The sequence below is a fragment of the Cebus imitator genome, unplaced genomic scaffold (genome assembly GCF_001604975.1).
Source record: "Cebus imitator isolate Cc_AM_T3 unplaced genomic scaffold, Cebus_imitator-1.0 Scaffold99, whole genome shotgun sequence".
Taxonomy (NCBI): domain Eukaryota; kingdom Metazoa; phylum Chordata; class Mammalia; order Primates; family Cebidae; genus Cebus; species Cebus imitator.
Genome location: NW_016107414.1, coordinates 4,957,025 through 4,974,313, shown reverse-complemented (window position 1 = coordinate 4,974,313; position 17,289 = coordinate 4,957,025). Strand labels below are relative to the sequence as shown.

The 17,289-nt window shown below is 44.8% G+C and overlaps 2 protein-coding genes across 7 annotated transcripts in view; one reads left to right on the top strand and one right to left on the bottom strand.

Annotated features, from left to right (window-relative positions):
• The window catches only part of REEP1 (receptor accessory protein 1), a 118,826-nt gene extending 105,868 nt beyond the window's left edge, over positions 1 to 12,958 (top strand). Inside the window, exons 8-10 of one of the 4 annotated variants that reach the window (XM_017536634.2) lie at positions 6,576 to 6,727; positions 9,589 to 9,681; positions 9,877 to 12,363. In XM_017536634.2, coding sequence (XP_017392123.1) covers positions 6,576 to 6,727; positions 9,589 to 9,681; positions 9,877 to 9,948 — 317 coding nt within the window. In that variant the 3' untranslated portion in view covers positions 9,949 to 12,363. Of the gene's footprint in view, positions 1 to 6,575; positions 6,728 to 9,588; positions 9,682 to 9,876 lie in introns of all 4 variants that reach the window. The other 3 variants (XM_017536635.2, XM_017536636.2, XM_037741365.1) reach the window with 3 other exon arrangements.
• Positions 12,959 to 15,993: 3,035 nt separating this feature from the next.
• The window catches only part of MRPL35 (mitochondrial ribosomal protein L35), a 21,602-nt gene continuing 20,306 nt past the window's right edge, over positions 15,994 to 17,289 (bottom strand). For all 3 annotated transcript variants that reach the window (XM_037741367.1, XM_037741366.1, XM_017536637.1), the window contains exon 5: positions 15,994 to 16,330. In XM_037741367.1, the coding sequence (XP_037597295.1) occupies positions 16,142 to 16,330 (189 nt within the window). In that variant the 3' untranslated portion in view covers positions 15,994 to 16,141. The remainder of the gene's footprint in view (positions 16,331 to 17,289) is intronic.

The following is a 17,289-nucleotide window of genomic DNA, read 5'->3' as shown; positions in this document are numbered from 1 at the left end:
TGCTCCAGGTAAGGACACAGGGACTTACTAAGGTCCTCTGAAATGATGAAGTCCTAAAGTTCCAGGGGTTTCTGGTCCTGGTGCAGCCAAGGGAGCCCTGGTCCTGCTTTGCCACTCACTAGCTGTGTAACTGTGTGAATCCCCTAACCACTGTGAGCTTCAGTTCCTCCTCTTAAAATGAAGATGAGATCCCTGCTTCCTGACCTCACGGTGCTGTTGTCAAAGTCGCCATGAAGGGGCCATAATAATCTTGGGAAGGATGATGGTGATGATAACGATGATGGTGGTGGTGGTGGTGGTGACAGCCTGGAGCAGCCAGGAGACCTCAGGGAGAGGGGGGGGTCTCCCAGTTCTGGACAGGGACTCCTGATGCTGCCTTCCCGTCACTCCTGTGTGAGTGATGGCTTGTTGGAGCCACAGCCACCTGGTGGTTGCCATAACCTGCTCCACCTGTTGCCTATCCTTAACTAGATACTTTAGGGACTAGTGAGGGTGCTGGACTTACCTAGTTCCCCTTTTTCACTGCCTGACTCCCCATGGAGAAGCTGCCTTAGGCTCAGAAGGCTAGAGGGCCATGCCTGGCCTGCAGCCTGCTGGCTGGTGTCAGGGGAGGAAGGAAGGCACACGAGGTGCCCAGTGTAGTTTTGTTCCAGCCCTGGTGCCATGGAGGCATGGTATGCCCCTCCCACATTGGCAATAAGCAGGACAGGAAGCTGCATTGTGTGAAGTGGCCTGTTTTGCCTCCATTGCTTTATTCATTTATTTATTTTTTAAGAGATAGGGTCTCGCTATGTTGCCCAGGCTGGAGTGCAGTGGCTATTCACAGGCACGATCCCACTACTGATCAGCGTGGGAGCTTTGACCTGCTCTGTTTCCAACCTGGGCCGGTTCACCCCTACTTAGACAACCTGATGGTCCCCCGCACCCAGGAGGTAACCATATTGATGCCGAACTTAGTGTGGACACCTGATTGGCATAGCGCACTGCAGCCCAGAACTCCTGGGCTCAAGTGATCCTCCCACCTCAGCCTCTGGAGTAGCTAGGACTTCAGGCATGTGCCACCACGCCTGGCCATTGCTTTATTTTTAAGACTCTCAGAGCTCAGCTTTTTAAGTCCTTTATAGAAGAGCTGGGGATCAGGTCAGGCATTGTGGCTCATGCCTATAATCCTAGCACCTTGGGAAGCTGAGGCGGGCAGATCACCTGACTTTGGGAGTTTGAGACCAGCGTGACCAACATGGAGAAACCCCATGTCTACTAAAAATACAAAATACGCCGGGCAAGGTGGCGCATGCCTGTAATCCCAGCTACTCGGGAGGCTGAGGCAGGAGGATCACTTGAACCCAAGAGGCAGAAGTTGTGGTGAGCTGAGATAGCGCCATTGCATTCCAGCTTGGGCAACAAGAGCAAAACTGGGTCTCAAAACAAAACAAAACAAAACTAAACAAACCAAACCAAAAAAACAAGAAGAGCTGGAGAGTTGGGAGGCCATAGGCTAAAGTGAACTGACAGAGGAGTCCTGAGCAGGGCTGCAGGTGGAGAGCAGTGTCCTAGCCCAGCTCTAACTCTAACCCCATGTCCCCGTCGGGCCACCTGGTCCAAGTTGGAAATGAAGGGGCTGTGTGCAGCTGTTTCCAGCACTGGGCACTAGATGCTGGCCTGGTGGACATACTAGTTCATGGGAAATGACCCTGCAGTCCCAGTGGTTCCAGACAATCACAGGGATTTCTGTCTATTCACACTGCAGTTTTGAGTCTGTAAATTCCATGAGCCATTCCAAAAGCCTCTAATTCTGGAGACTGACATTTGGGGGTTGGGGAGAGTGGCTGCACTCTCCTCCATTCTTTCCCTGGCACTGCTCTGTGCTACTCTCAGAAGCCCTCTCCTGCCATGACACCTGGTGGTTTCATGATCAGACAGTGTTTCCAGAGCATTTCAAGTGCATTTTAATAGAGCTGTAGATGACTGTAGGAACTGAATAGCTCTGGAAGGCTGCACATGCACAAGAGTGTGTCCAGGATTCAGTGTCCAAGTTTTGGTTCCTCATCCCAGAGTGGGTTGGGAGCTGCTATGATGGGGGCTGCTAGACAGTCAGAAGCAGGTGAGGCCTGGTGGAGGCCTCAAGACCTGGAAGCCTTTGCCCCCGCCCTTCCTTTCTTGGTCCTCTGCCTCTCCAAGGGCCTCTTAAACCTGTGCTCTGGAGTTCTCCCTGTCTCTGAGGTCTGCATGCAAGGAACCCTCTGATGACTGGTCTACACCATTCCCTCTGAGGCCTTGGGAAAGCCCCTGCACTCTGCAGGCCTCAGTCTCCCCCTCCATAAGGTGTCCCTCTCAGCTCTGACAGTCTCTACTGCGTTATGCAGTGATGGCAGATGGTGTTGGGGGAGGTCTGTCTTGCACTTAGGGCTATAGGCTGACTCTTAAGCAGCAAGAGGATTTCATAGGTATTGGGGACACTTTCCTCCTGGTCTCCTGAAATGTTGTCACAGTGGGGGCTCACTCAGGCCAACGCCTGGAAAGATTCAGATTACATCTGGGGCCACGCAGGGCCCCAGGGCCCCCAGCAGACAGGAACATTTTCTAGGAGTCGTAAATTCAGGACTTAATTCATGATGGGGGTAGGGAAAAGGAGACATTTTGGAGGCTGCTAAGTGCCTTTTAGGGCAGTGACAGAGCTTAAAGGCCTCAGAGGGCAGCAGCCTCTATTCTAAGCTGCATATCTCTGATGCCAGAACATTCTCTTCCCACCTTTACCCTGCTCCTGTCCCATTTGTCAACTGATTCGCTATTGTTTTCTGCATGTCTCTCTCTTTTTCTATGTGTCTATTATTATCTCTCCCTTCTTTTTTCTCTGCCTACCTCTAGGTAATATAGAACTGAACTCTGGATTACTGCCTGTGGTTAGTCATAGAGGTGTCCCTCCCCCCTTTTTAAAATCAAGTATGTAGGACATAATGTTTAAAAGCAGTCATCCTTTTTGTCCTCTCAGAGAGAGAGAGAGAGAGTGAGAGAGAGAGAGAGTTACATTTTGAGTGTGGCCTCTGGGCAGTGTACTTCTTCTGACCACAGCAGGAGGAGCTGCCTGATGTTTAGAGCATGGGAAGTGAGCGAGCATGTGTGCATGTGAGTGTGTATGTGAGTGTGTCTGTGTGGATGGGTGTGTGTGCATGAGTATGCACACATGCGTGAGTTTCAGTGCCAAAGACCCTTCTCTAACAGAATGTTCTTTTCTCTCTCCTCGGTGCTGTTGGGGACGTGGATGTAAGTGTTCCAGACGGGTGTGCTCTTCTGCAGACGTTTGCTGTGTTCCATTAATGCTCCCACTAATGTGTGTGCTGTGTAGGATGTTTTTGCTAACCTGGGAAAGGTTCTGCTGTACTGTAGGGGTGCAGCGGCCCTGGGCCCAGTGCAGTCTACACAGGCCTTTAAAGGGCTGAGAGGCTCTGCCAGTTTCTCCCTCCCTGCCTTCCCCACAGAGAGAAGAGGTGGAGCCTGCAGGCCCTGCCTGCTGTAGTCCGGCTGACACGTTTGCTAATATAAAAACATCAGCCAAGGCCACACACCCATTTTCCTGCTATGGAAGACAGCAGAGACCCTGCCCTTTCCTAGAAGCAGCCCAGCTTTGGGCATCATAGTGGCAGCTCTTCAGGCTCAAGGCCATGGCTACCATCACCTGAGGTTTGCAAGTTGTTATGGCCATGACCTTGGATGGGAGACCCTCCTCTCATACATGCTGTCTCTGGGAGCCATCAGAGTACTAAGATGGGGAAAGCAATACTCTTTCAGGCCTGTTGCCAGGGGTAAGGACCAGTTGTCTTTAGATCTTCAGAGACAAGACACAGAGGAGGCAGAGCATGGAATTTTTTACCCAGCTACTCCCCCTCATGCTCTTCCTGGTGCCCCTTTTTTGGGACTATGTTCTGTGGGGTTCACTTCTCCATTTATACTCCTTCCTGATCTAAAAAGGAGTTAGGTCTACTTGTGGAAATATATCTAAAGTAGCAAATCAAAGTAAGAAAAATGAAGCAAGGGAAAAAGAGAGTGGGCAAGTAAGATGGAATCAGGGGGAGAATAATATTTTAAATGCATGCCATCAAGGTGTTGACTGTCAAGACACCTGGCTTCCTTGAAACCAGTGCAAAGAGGGAAATACAATTAGTTAAGAGATTCATGTCCACAGTGCAACAGCCAACCAGAGGCTTGGAAGCTTGTCTTGTTTAGAATTATTTTATTCTCTCTCGTTCTGAGAGTAAGGCAAATATTACAGACAACATTCTTGGCAGAGATGCTCAGCAGACACAGTGACTAGGAGAGGTCTTCCTTTTTTAGGAGGTTATCTCTGTAGCTTCCCCTGAGGCTACTTCTGGCTCCCTCACTGTCCACACTGGCCTCTTTTGCTCCCAGCCTCTGCTGAGCTGAGCACTTGTTTCTATTCCTGCTTGGTTTTCTGAGTTGTCCTTGTACCATCAGTCCTACTGGGCTGGAGGGTCATTTCTTTTCTACCCTATAGTCCTTGCAGTGGAGAACATGCTCAAAGCCATTTTGGTTTCAGTCCTGAGATTACAGTGATGATGGTGATTTTGGTAATGTCTGAGTTCATTGCTCAGCCTCAGTGAATCCAGACTAGATGACCAGGCTGGGTTGTTAGATGCCTGAGGATCTCACGGTGACCTTGGGCCACCTTTTGATGCCCACAACCATCAGTACAGGGAAAGCCCTGGACCCAGATGTGAATGGTACAGCATGGGCAGAGGCACAGACTCGAACCAGCATCCTCCCCGCTTCCATGTTACGAGGATTGCTGCTGGGGTGGGGCTGGCAGGCTGCTTCTATAGTTTCTGCCTTGGTCTGAGGGCTTTTGGTCTTTTTTCCCTCCTGCCAGGCAGGAGGTATCTGTGTCCAGAAGGAATTTCCTGGTTTGGTGAATGGGTGTCAAGCTCTGACTTGGGATGAGAGTTGAGCTCTCTGAGATGACTTCAGGATTCTACTTAGTTTAGCTGATGAGTGGCCACTGACTGTGTGCCCAGCCCTAGGTCAGGTGCTCAGAGAGACTGAGGAAGGATCAGCCATGGCCCCCAACCTCAAGATGCCTTCTGTTGGCTGAGGCAATGAGACTGACATGAGGACCCAGCACAAACTGTGTGGCACAGCCTCCAAGCACTGTCGGGTCTCAGAGTGGGGAGGCCAGGGAGGGCCAGAGTATTCAGAGGGGGCTCCCTGGAGTTGCAGGTCTTTGTGTTTAATAGGATGCAGCTGATTAGGACAGAGGAAGGGACCAGAGGACAAACTAAAGCCAGAGTAAATAAGCTGGGGAAGTGCAGAGTAGAAATTAAAAAAAAAAAAAAAATCAAAGGAACATTAATGATCTCAGGACTACTTACTAAGGCCCAGTCTGAACCAATCACACCCCAGCTTACAATTCAGCTTTGGGTGTTGTGCTGCCTCCTGCTGGCTGTTGGGGAACACAGCAGTGGTAACTGGTAAAACTGCCCTAGATTAGGGTTTACTTGTCTGTTTTACTCCACACCTGGTGCTGGTATAGTCTAGCAAGTCCATTGTTGATGGAGAGAGAGCACATTTCGTGCTGAATATGCTCTTAGGAGCATGGTGTCCCAGGAAGAGCTCTGGTTTCCTGGAGGCCTCATGGTGATTGGACTAGATGGCTTGAGAACCCCCTAGTTCTACATTCTGTGATTCTAGGTAAAAACAATAGATGAAGCATAGAAAGATATGTGTGTGTGACATCAAATAAGCTGAGTAGGAGCAAAAGATATTTTACATCTCAACTAAGATAGAACCACCTAGCCAGATGACATGGAATATGTATTAGCATTTAACATTTTAAAAATACTGTGTGTTCAATGAGATGAATTAATTCTAAAGCTCTTCCTGCAGATGTATTCAAGGCAGACTAAAACAGGACTCTCGCTGTCATTTTTTTGGCAGAGGCTTCTGTCAGATTCTCCTTCCATTAGGTTTCTCTCCTTCTCTAGGACTGGGACTTAGAAAAAAACAAAAAAACCTGCATAGCTTTGCTTAAGATTATCCCTTAAGGCTTCCTGGCATTTTACATCCTGTCTCTTACAGAATGCTTGGAGCTGAATATGCAAGTATAATACACTGTCAACATGGCCTGTGTGTATAACATAGAAACCGCTCCCCCACCCCACCCCGAATCATTGCTGCCGTCCTCTCTAGAGGAGATTCTTTCTCCGAGCATTCATCTGATGTGGGATCACAGGACTGACTGAGCTGCAGGGATCAATGTGTCTCAGTTAAGGCAGCTTTTCTTCACCCAGGGAAGTGGTGCCCCCTTGGTAGCTTCAGTAGAATCTGAGCTTGTGGTTGTTTCTGTGCACAGTGCCTGGAGATTCATACAACTGCGCTTTCACAATCCCAGACTCTGCAAGGAGGCCCCCAAAACGTCAGTGCTTCTTCAGACCCAGGGGCCTCAGCTGTCCTCACAGGCCTGGCTTGGTGTGCTGTGTGCCTAACCTTGCCCTTCCTTGTTCCCTGCACTGACGCCTCCTTGCTATACTTTGTCTCCTCTATGTAGATTGTAAATGGACATTAAGTGGTTGAGGGAGATGTGAATGAGGGTGGTGTGAAGGCATGGGAGCCCCACCAGGTCCAAAACCCATTGGCGTTTTCTGACGAGGAGGAGGAAGACCTGCTGGATTTCATGTACAAGTATAAAGCACCTCGAAGGACGGACTTGCTCCTGGAGGTACAAAGTGTCCGGGGCTGTGGGTTGGAGTGTGTTTGTCCAAGGGCTGTGCCCTGGAGACTGGGAGTCCCAGGAGCAGCATCTCCCGGCACCAACATCTCCTCAATGCCTGGGATGGAAAGATCTCTTTCCATCAAACAAGCAGAACCAGCCACTGGATAGCATCCAGTTACTTGCCAAGGGGAGGAAATCCTATTAATTTCATTTAGAAATAGGAGCGTGAGCCGGATATACGGTGGGTGGATGACCTGAGGTCAGGGATTCAAGACCACCTGGCCAACATGGTGAAACCCCGTCTCTACTAAAAATACAAAAATTAGCCAGGTGTGGTGGCACACACCTGTAATTCCAGCTACTCAGGAGACTGAGGCAGGAGAATTGCTTAAGCCTGGGAGGCGGAGGTTGCAGTGAGATTGTGTCACTGCACTCCAGTCTGGATGACAGAGTAAGACTCCATCTCAAAAAAAAAAAAAAAAAAAAAAAAAAAAAAGAAAAAGAAAAAGTAATAGAGTAGTAAAGTATCTAGGTCTTTATTGTTTTGTTTCTTCCAGATATTAACAAGTACTAATCTAAGTTGATATACAAGTGAAATGCAACCCAAATGGGTATTTTTGGGGGAAGAAAACTCAGAATGTGTTATTTGAAAAGTTTTTATAAATAAGAAGGCGGCTTGTCCATCACTGTGTCTCCAAGACACAGCATAGTGCCTGGTACAAAGTAGCTATTCCTGAAATGTTACCAAACAGGGTACAGCCCTTTAGAATTACCAAAACCAAAACACTTGACATATATGCTATTGTCAGCTGTAGGATGTGAATGGAATTCTGGCAGAAGGAGGGCTGAGCCTGGAGCCTTCTGGGCCTTGCTTTGTGAGGTGGATAGGGAGTCACCAGTTATGAGCGCAGGTGCAAGGACCCCAGTCTTCCTCTCTGCTTCCTAAGGTCTCCTCTCCTATTCCTCATCTGCTGAGTATCGCAGCCTGAGAGGCCATCTGAAGCAAATAGGAAGTCCCCGTACAGATCCTTGTGACACTTATATAGGGAGATGCCTCGAAAAGATCCCCTCCACAAACACAGCGGCCTAGCATTCTTATTCGTTAGGACTGTAATTATCACCACCTCCATGTGCGGTTCATCAGGTTCCTTTCCAAGATGAGTTACACATGGATCCCTTTTAAACTTAGAGGTTTTAGGAAAGGATATTTTGGGCTTGGACACTGCTGGAGGAGTCCAGTCTGGGCAATCCGGCCTGGGCAGCCTCATGATGGGGACGGGAGCCCAGCCTAAAGAATTCTAGGGCCCGGCCGGGCGCGGTGGCTCACGCCTGTAATCCCAGCACTTTGGGAGGCCGAGGCGGGTGGATCACGAGGTCAAGAGATCAAGACCATCCTGGTCAACATGGTGAAACCCCGTCTCTACTAAAAAATACAAAAATTCAGCTGGGCATGGTGGCGTGTGCCTGCAATCCCAGCTACTCAGGAGGCTGAGGCAGGAGAATTGCCTGAACCCAGGAGGCGGAGGTTGCGGTGAGCCGAGATCGCGCCATTGCACTCCAGCCTGGGTAACAAGAGTGAAACTCCGTCTCAAAAAAAAAAAAAAAAAAAAAAAGAATTCTAGGGCCCAAGGGTTTGTGCTGTTTTACTTTTATTTATTGAAGCTGCACAAGCTGCTTTACTGTTTACTGTTTGCCAGCCCACCAAGAGGCACATTACTGGAAAGGTGGGTTCCATTGTTTCTTTTTTCCGTCTCTGTCTAGAGGCAGCTGGTAAGCATTTCCTAGTGGTAAGACTGTAGCATGAGGATTCCATGACAGGGCCTGAGTCTTGTTCTCTGGCTCATTCACTGCCTCCTTTCTACGTGTCTGCCCAGCACTAAGCCACTCACCAGGAAATGGTGGCAAATGTGACATGGGCCTGCCCTCAGGAAGTCCCCAGACTGGTGGGGAGAGTGAGCAGCCCCGCCCCCCCCAACCCCCTTCTCACTGGGTGCAAAGTCCTCTGCTGTGGGACATGTACAAAACATGATGAGAGAACAAAGGCAGTGATGATGCCTGCTTGTGTGTGGCTGGGCCGTGGCGGGAGGGGCTCTGGGAAGCCTTTGCAGAAGTGACTTTTGAACTGGGTCCTCAGGAGGCCTAGAAATATGCAAGACAGAGGAGGGAGGGAAGGGCTTCCAGTCAGAAGGAATAGAGGTGTGAATGGGCACAGTGGAGAGAAAGAAGTTCTCTGTGTTTACAAATAAGTGGACAGACATGGGTGCTCAGGGTAGGTTGGGCCAGTTGTGTGAACCCTCTCCAGTGCTGTGCCAGAAAATGTTCACCTCGTTTTCACTGAAATAGGAACTCCTCCTGTGATTTGTATATCCCATGGATGGAGGGGTCCCTTGAGAGTCATTTGTAGGAGAGATGAGGCGGAGCCCTTATATAAGTTGAGCATCCCTAATCAGAAAACCGGAAACTCTGAGCACAGACAAGATGTGCAAAGGTCATGCTCAAAGGAAATGCTCATAGGAACACTTTGAATTTCAGACTTTCAGATTAGGGTGTGCAGTTGGTATGTATATGCAAACATTCCAAAATCTGAAAAACAAAAAATCTAAATTCCCAAAACACTTCTGACCACAAGCATTTCCGGATAAGGGACATTCAACCTGTATTTCAAGGTGGTGTTTGCCTTTGTGGTGTGGTACGCTGTGTATTAGAAGGTTTCACATCCAGAAAGGGAACTAGAAATTTAGTGATGGAAATTTGAGGCATGTGCCAAAAAACGTTAGGCTGGTTCCCAAAGGAAGTAACAAAAGCAAAGGAAGTGATGAGGAGGTGTCTCTTTCTGCTGAATCATTTAAGATCATTTTGCTCCTCAGGCGGAAACAAGAAAGATGTGTCATTCTGCACAACCATTCCCTTGGGAGATCGAGGAGCATAATTTAAGAGGGAGGCATCAGCCTCTCAAAATGGTCAGTTTCATGGGATATGGGGGATGGGACTCTGATGATTGCTTCCTGTTACGAGATTCAGATAGACCCCTGCCCCAGCCAGCTGCATTTGGCCAAAGGAGCTGGAAGTCTCAACACAATGCCTTCCAGGTGCTGACCTCAAAAGATCCCACATTTACACCAAACTGAGGGACACCTTTCTGTTTTCTCTACCAGGCACCGCCTAGAATTCTTCGATCTCGCTTCAGGAAGAAAAGTACCTCATCCTCGGCCACCGAAACCACGTGAGTGAGATGAGCCAACTGCACCGGATCCACAGAATGTTTCTTCTCTGCCTTAAAGAGCTATTCACTAATAACAAAAATCCGCAAGCTGGATGTGCTTTGTGCGTGCAGCCTCACAAACATGGCCTTTTATCTCTCCCCTTCCACTTTTAAGGATTTTTCCCCCCTTTTCTTTATTTTCCTAGGGAGAGGCTAAAGGGAAAGGTAGTAGGGACAGGGGTGGTGACCTTTAAGTCTTCTGAGGTTGATAATTTTCCACAGTTGGATTGTCATAGACAGCAGTGTGTTTTTTTAGAAAGATAAGAGAATCACCCCTATGCTGCTGAGATGTACATTTGTAATCTATCTGTTGCATACTTAGTTTTTAGTCCTGTAAATGCAAACAAAGCATTTTTTAAACCTTCTTTGTTCTTGGTACTAATACTTTGAACTGATGTACATATTTATGGCTTTTGGCTTAATATGATGGACTTGCAAGGGCTGCCAGAGGTTCTGATATGTAAGAAAACTACAAAAACAGAGATATAAAAAAAATCTTGATTCTAGAGAACAAATCAGATGTGCTTATAAAGTTTCCAAATACAGCTCCAGTAAGACATCCCTTTCCCTGCAGGAATGCGATCTATATTCTTTAGATAGTTGTTTAGTCAAAAGACCAGACAAGTTACGAATGAAGAAAAACAATATTTCACAACACAGTAGAATGTGATGAGAGGTCAGGGGAACATCCTAGGATAAGAGAAGAGTCACAGGAAGCTCATCTCCTCCCTGGAGTCTGGATTAGGACCTTCTGAATCTTTTCCAAGGGCAGGTAGCTTGCCCTTGGCCCAATTTCTTGAGGATGAGAACATGTAGAGCTGTTGGAGTAATTCTGTGCTTGACAAAGGATGATTCTCCTTTATCATGACCAGTGCTGCTGCTGACTTCCCCAGAGGAGTTTACACTCTGAGCACCTTGTTTTAGCAAACTCTGGTGAACCTTGTTTAGCTTAGCAAAAACACACACAAAAAAACCTGAGAACTGTGCTGTTTCGGATAAGCCATAACATACATCTGAAACACATGGGTAACAGTCAAAATGGTGGGCTCTAGAATGGTTTTAGAGGTTGAGATCTTTATGAGTTACACATGCTGGTCAGACCCATGAGCACCTGTGGCTCACACCTTCTGTTCCCTTCCTGGCCTGTGCAGAATGGAAACAGCAGACTCACACTCATGGGCACTCTAGGCCTTATCAGACATTTTATACAAGCCTGGACTGCTTAGTAAGGGAATAGAGCACTCTCTGATGGGACTTTCCACTTAGATTGAGAATTTTATTTGAAAAGAATCTGGTTTAAATGGCATTGTGGTCCCAGGTAGCTGCTCTCCCCACTGAGAGCTGAGCTGCAATGTAAGAATAGTATATTTGTGCTTAGAGTTGGTGTTTTCTTTCAGTGTAATGCATGCAGTGGTCACAACCCAGTTACTCATAATATTTGGATTGTATTTGTTCGTAGATATGCCCAGAAGACAGACTAGAGAGTTAGTGTTATATACCATATAGAACTGTCAACCAACTATAAACAGGCCCAATTAAAAACTGTTCCATTACTGAGCTACGCAAACACACATTAGAGGCCTTTGCTGATGACACATTAGCTGGATCTTAGCCACCCCAGAAAGGGTTTGATTTGAAGCTGACTGTTGCCAGAGATGCATATTGGAATCCAGTCTACCCATAGTTCCTCTGAAGGTGATTTTGTAATCTACAAAAGGGTATAGGAAAATACACCTAAAAGCAAATTTGTGGCTGAGAGGATACATAGAGGCTGTTTGCACATCTTCTGTGCCCCACACCCACCAATACCTAAATCTGTTAAGACAGAAAATGTTTTCTTCGTGCTCAATAAGCAGTTCCAGACAGAATAATAATACTCTTTAAAATATATTTACCTGTTAGTTGGAAGTACCCAGAATTATCAGAAACAATTGCAAAAAAAAAGCTTACACAGCTTCTTAGCAATTTTTGCTTTTTTTTTTTTTTTTTTTGCCAAACAGTAAATTGCCTTTAGCAGCAGTTTAAAATGTTATTGTGAACAAGCTATATTTTCACCACTTTACAATGGAAAGTTGTGACAACTACAGGTTATCAAATTTGCACTAAACTATGCCAAAAAAGTTTGAAGCGCTCTATTCTCAGACATGCTGTATTACTTCTCATTCAAAATTGAAAAATATAAAGGTATCCAAACTGCTGTCTTAATGTAAATGTAACTAGTTTTCCTTCAAGTGTTGACTAGGGAGTCAGTTTCTCTCTTAAAGACACTCACTGTACAACTGAGAGCAGCTGTCATATTTCTGGCAAAATGTGTTTACGTATCTGACAAGCTGTACATTTGTGTATGGACTGACATAAAATGTGAAAGCCTGTAAGTGTACATGTAGCGGTGTGGTGTTCTGTCATGAGGATACAGCTGAATGTTTTTAGCTTGCTGACTTACAGACACAGGCTGTTTACAAAATACTAGCTGGAAAGTCTGTAATGTTCATGTCATAACTTTTAGTTAATTGCCATTGAGCACCTGTTCTGAGGAGGTGAGATGTGGACTTGTGCTTATGAACTGGAGTTTAGTCATAATCCCTCCTGGCTGTGTGAATAGCTTGCTCACTCTGCTGGCCGTTGAAATGTATGTTCTCCGTGATAAGCTGTCCATGTGTTTGTGATAAGAATGCTTGTCAACCATGACCATCTTTGAGCCTTCCTAGTCCTCCACCTGGCACAGTATTTGAAATGGCAAAGGATGTGCTTCATCCTCTAACAGCGTACACTCCCAGAGCTGATATTCTGGATTGTGACTGTGCACATTTCCTCTAGTTCATTTCTGTAGTCCCTATAGAACGATCTGTAATAAAATAGTATACTGGACTGTGCATCAAAGGGATGTAAAATTACAGTATTCCAAAGGTTGAAGTTCTGCTGTTTTGTTATAATGCCTGATACACATCTTGAATAAAGTCTTAACATTTTTCTTTAAAAAAAAAAATCTTTGTAAGGTTGGGCTTATGAGGAAAGAGGAAATACTTTTTTCAAATATGGGAGGTAACAAGGATTAGAAGCTGAGTGTTCAGCCACCGACTGTCCTGCTGACTTGGCCCTATGCCTGTTGCACAGGATGTTGAGAGGGAAAGAAAATCAGATGATGTGTTTTGAAAACCAGTTCCTCACACAACTACAAACCTGAAAGTATAACTGTTTCACATTTTTAAAAATCATCAGCAGAAACTAGGTAGCTGTGAAAATAGAATAGTCCACTGGTAGGGTTTAAATTGTGCAAATAGACCTTTGGCCCATCATTTTTCTTCTCTGAGCATTTCTTCATTTGCAAATGGGGGAGTACCTGTGCAAGTGACAACAGGGTGGTACAGGGCCACTGTGGGTGGAAGGGATGCCCTTAAACCTGCTGCAGCCTTTACCTTTCATATCTGAACAGGAAGACTCACACTTCATTGGGTGTCCACAAAGACGTGAACGCTCAAAATCTGAAACATCAAAATTAAACACAGACCCAATTTCTTTGCTTTTATAGTCCTGTATTCTACGTTTGACAAAAGGACTGTAAAATAAAGCAGTGGTAAGCAGCAGATTCACAGGACTATAAGCAGGAAGAGATGGGAAAAAAAAGGCTGGAAATCCATTCACTTGTTTGTTTACTGAGCCTGGTCCAATGTCGACAGAACTGAGATTAACCAGGTTAAGAGTTGGCAAAGGACAGGAAAGCAAAGTAATAAAATTTAAAAGCCGAACTAGTACAGTGTTATGAAGTGTTTAGTATTTATAGAACCATACTGCAGTCATTTGTTGATTTAGATATGAATTTTCATGTGTTGTTAGAAGGCTCAGGGAAATACACAGGATCCCCAGGAGTGAGACTGAGATTCTGGGTCTTGCTAGCTGTACTTTGGGTCACTTATTTAACCCTCTCTCAGCTTCAGTTTCCTCAAATCTAAATTAGGACTTAACTAATCATTATGTCCTTTGTAAGGCTAGAAATGTGGATTAGCAATTAGATAGATATGTATGTATCCAGTTTTGTAGATATGCTGGGATATAGTAGGTATTCAATAAATATATATATACCTGAATAAACAAATTATACATCTATTAATATTTTATGTTATACATATAGTTGAACATCATTTAGGTAAACTCTTTAATGAAAGACATTTTATTGTCAGATTATAAATCAGTGTGATGATAATCCCTCCTACCCACAAAACTAAAATTATATGTATGAAATTCCTGTCAGCCCTCCCACTTCAGTCCATCTTTGGATGCTGAGGCTCTGGTTGCCAGTCTTTATCTCTATACCTCCTGTCCCTGGTCTAGAGGAGAAACAAAGGTGCTCTGAGGCCCCGTTAAGAGACCCTTGTCATCCATATTTGCATTAAAGAAGTCATGGAGACTGTGCAAAACTGTCCTTCTCCCAAACTTCTGCAGATACCATTTCCATCCCACTACCCAGAGGTACATCAGCAAGCAGCAGCCAGGCAGGTGAGAAAGATGTGGAAGCCTTGTAAGTGGTTGGCTTTGACATCTCAGAAGTGCAAAGAAATGAAAATCCATCAAAACAGAACGCCATTCCATGTTTCAGGCTCTTACCTCAGTTCAAATCAAATGTCTGTTCTTTATTTATTGGTCCCATAAATAGACACACACTTTAGATAATTCTATTGTTATCCCTTCTTCTTTTAATGAACACATACTGGTTTCAAGGAATACCCCTAATTGTCCTAGACTATAACCACTCAATTGAATTTTACTCAGTCAGTGCTGCTTCCCACCTGCTTCAAGTAAACAATGCTAAACCCTTCCATCGTTTCTAAAACAACTGAGATTACTCTTTCCCCCACTAGTTTCTACAATGATTGTTGAAAAATTGGCCAGGCGTGGTAGCTCACGCCTGTAATCCCAGCACTTTGGGAGGCTGAGGCGGGCAGATTGCCTGAGCTCAGGAGTTTGCCACCAGCCTGCAGAACATGGTGAAACCCTGTCTCTACTAAAATACAAAAAATTAGCTGGAGATCAAGACCATCCTGGCCAACATGGTGAAACCCAGTCTCTAATAAAAATACAAAAATTAGCTGGGTGTGGTGGCGCGGGCCTGTAGTCTCAGCTACTTGGGAGGCTGAGGCAGAAGAATCACTCCAAGAGGCGGAGGTTGCAGTGGGCCAAGATCGCACGACTGCACTCCAGCCTGGGCAACAGAGTGAGACTCTATCTCAAAAAAAAAGAAAGAAAGAAAGAAAGAAAAAATGTTACAATAAATGAGAAGTGTTATGAACACAATGAACCTGGTATGTTAGACATTAAGTGTGCTGTCACCCCATGTGAACCTCCAAGTGAAATTGCTCACATAACTGTTTTTTGCTGCATGCAAACCTGCTAATACACTGTGCGCTAGGGTGGGCTCCTGACTTAAGAACAGCAGCCAATACCTACTATAGACAATGACCTGACCAGACCTAGTATAAAAAGGTAGTCTGGCCCAGTTAAATTCCCTTGGCAATTAGAGACTAGAGACAGGAGCTGAAAGTCATGATGTAGAAAAGAACCTCAAAGGTGCAAGTTAAAGTTATTACAAGGAAACAGAAACTGTAAGTATGCAAAAGCTGTGAATTAGAGAAGTTAGTGAGTACAGGGAGAATGGAGTTAACAATGTAAAAAGAATCAAGTCAAATGTGTGGCAGAGCCCATGCCTAAACATCCACCTTCTCCTGCTGAGGAACACCACCCAATTTCTGCTCTTCCTGATGCTGGGGGGTGATTTCTGGGTGGGAGATGGGGTTAGTGAGGTGGCTCCTGAATTCCCAGGCCCATATCCTTAAAATAATTTCACATTGTTTGAGCTAACTTGCAACTTTTGAGTCTTTTTGTTTGTCCCACTTGAGATTCCTTGCAACTAAATAAGTCTAATTGAAACAACTAGTTAAGCCAATACCATTTGTTAAAAATAAAGCACAATTCTAAACTTATGTTTCCCTAACCAAGTCTGGCAAAGTCTGATCCATTAAGTTTTAAATCTTGTACAAGTTTAATGTTGTCACTGTATCGTTACATATCCATTGGTACAATTTACATCGCTTATTCATTTTTGCAAAGATATCATGTACACAAAGATACAATTCAATAACTGAGAAACAAGTGAAACTTCTGATCTATACTTTCAGATTTGTTCGATCATGATACTTCTGATAAGGATCGTCGACATACCAGTTTCGCCTCTTCCAGAAGGACGTCGTCATTTTATCTAAGAGTTTACTCTGGGTTTTATTGCAGAATACAAATTCCCTCAGTCGCTTTTTTCTTGCAGGTTCCTTTTTCCATAGTTTTTTCTTATAACCAGCCTATCAGATATTACGAAGAAATGTAAAACATCATATTATGTAGAAAACAACAGGTATCTTCACAACTCAAGGTTTATAGACCCAGTAAGAACAAAAACCAGACTTCCATAGGGGCTGGAATATTTTTTGGAAAGATGTGATTCTCAATGGGGGGTGGATGCAGAAAGCATGTGTAGTTTGAAAAAGAAATAGTAATACATAATATATATATTTTTAAATGTTATTTAAATTAAACTCACAGAAAATAAAACTAAATGTGGCTGGGAAAGTACAAGGTAACATAGAATTATAATTACTAACTTTATAGGCATGATCCTACTATCTCTACAGCAATCTTTAACAACATACTATTATTCTCATTTTACGTATTTTAAAAAAGAAACCATTGATTAGAGAGGGAGCAGACAGAATTCTGAGAGCTAATAAAGGTTCTTTTTTTGTCTTGTTTTGAGACAGGGTCTCACTCTGTTACTCAGGCTGGAGTACAGTGGCATGATCGCAGTCACTGCAGCCTACCTCCTGGGCTCAAGTGATCCTCCTGCCTCAGCCTCTTGTATAGCTGGGACCACAAGTGTGCACCACCATACCAAGCTAATTTTTAAAATTTTTATAGAGATAAAGTCACACCATCTTGCCCAGGCTAGTAAGAGTTTTTAACTACTGTCTTTCCTAATGTAGAGGAGGATGGAGTGCTGGCTAGGGTAACGACATTAATGTTTATTAAGGAGGCTGAGTATAGCAAGAGCTGAGACACACAGTTCTCAAATATATGACTTCATTTATACTTTTCACACACAAGGGACTAGGAAGTACTTTTCTAAGGAACTATGAATATGGTAAGACTATCATTAGGAGTAGTGAAGGAATGGTTAATCCATATGTTTATCCCAGAACTTTCATATACACCCATACATGTATTACTCATTTTGAATATTTTTTTTTTTTTTTTTTTTTTTTTT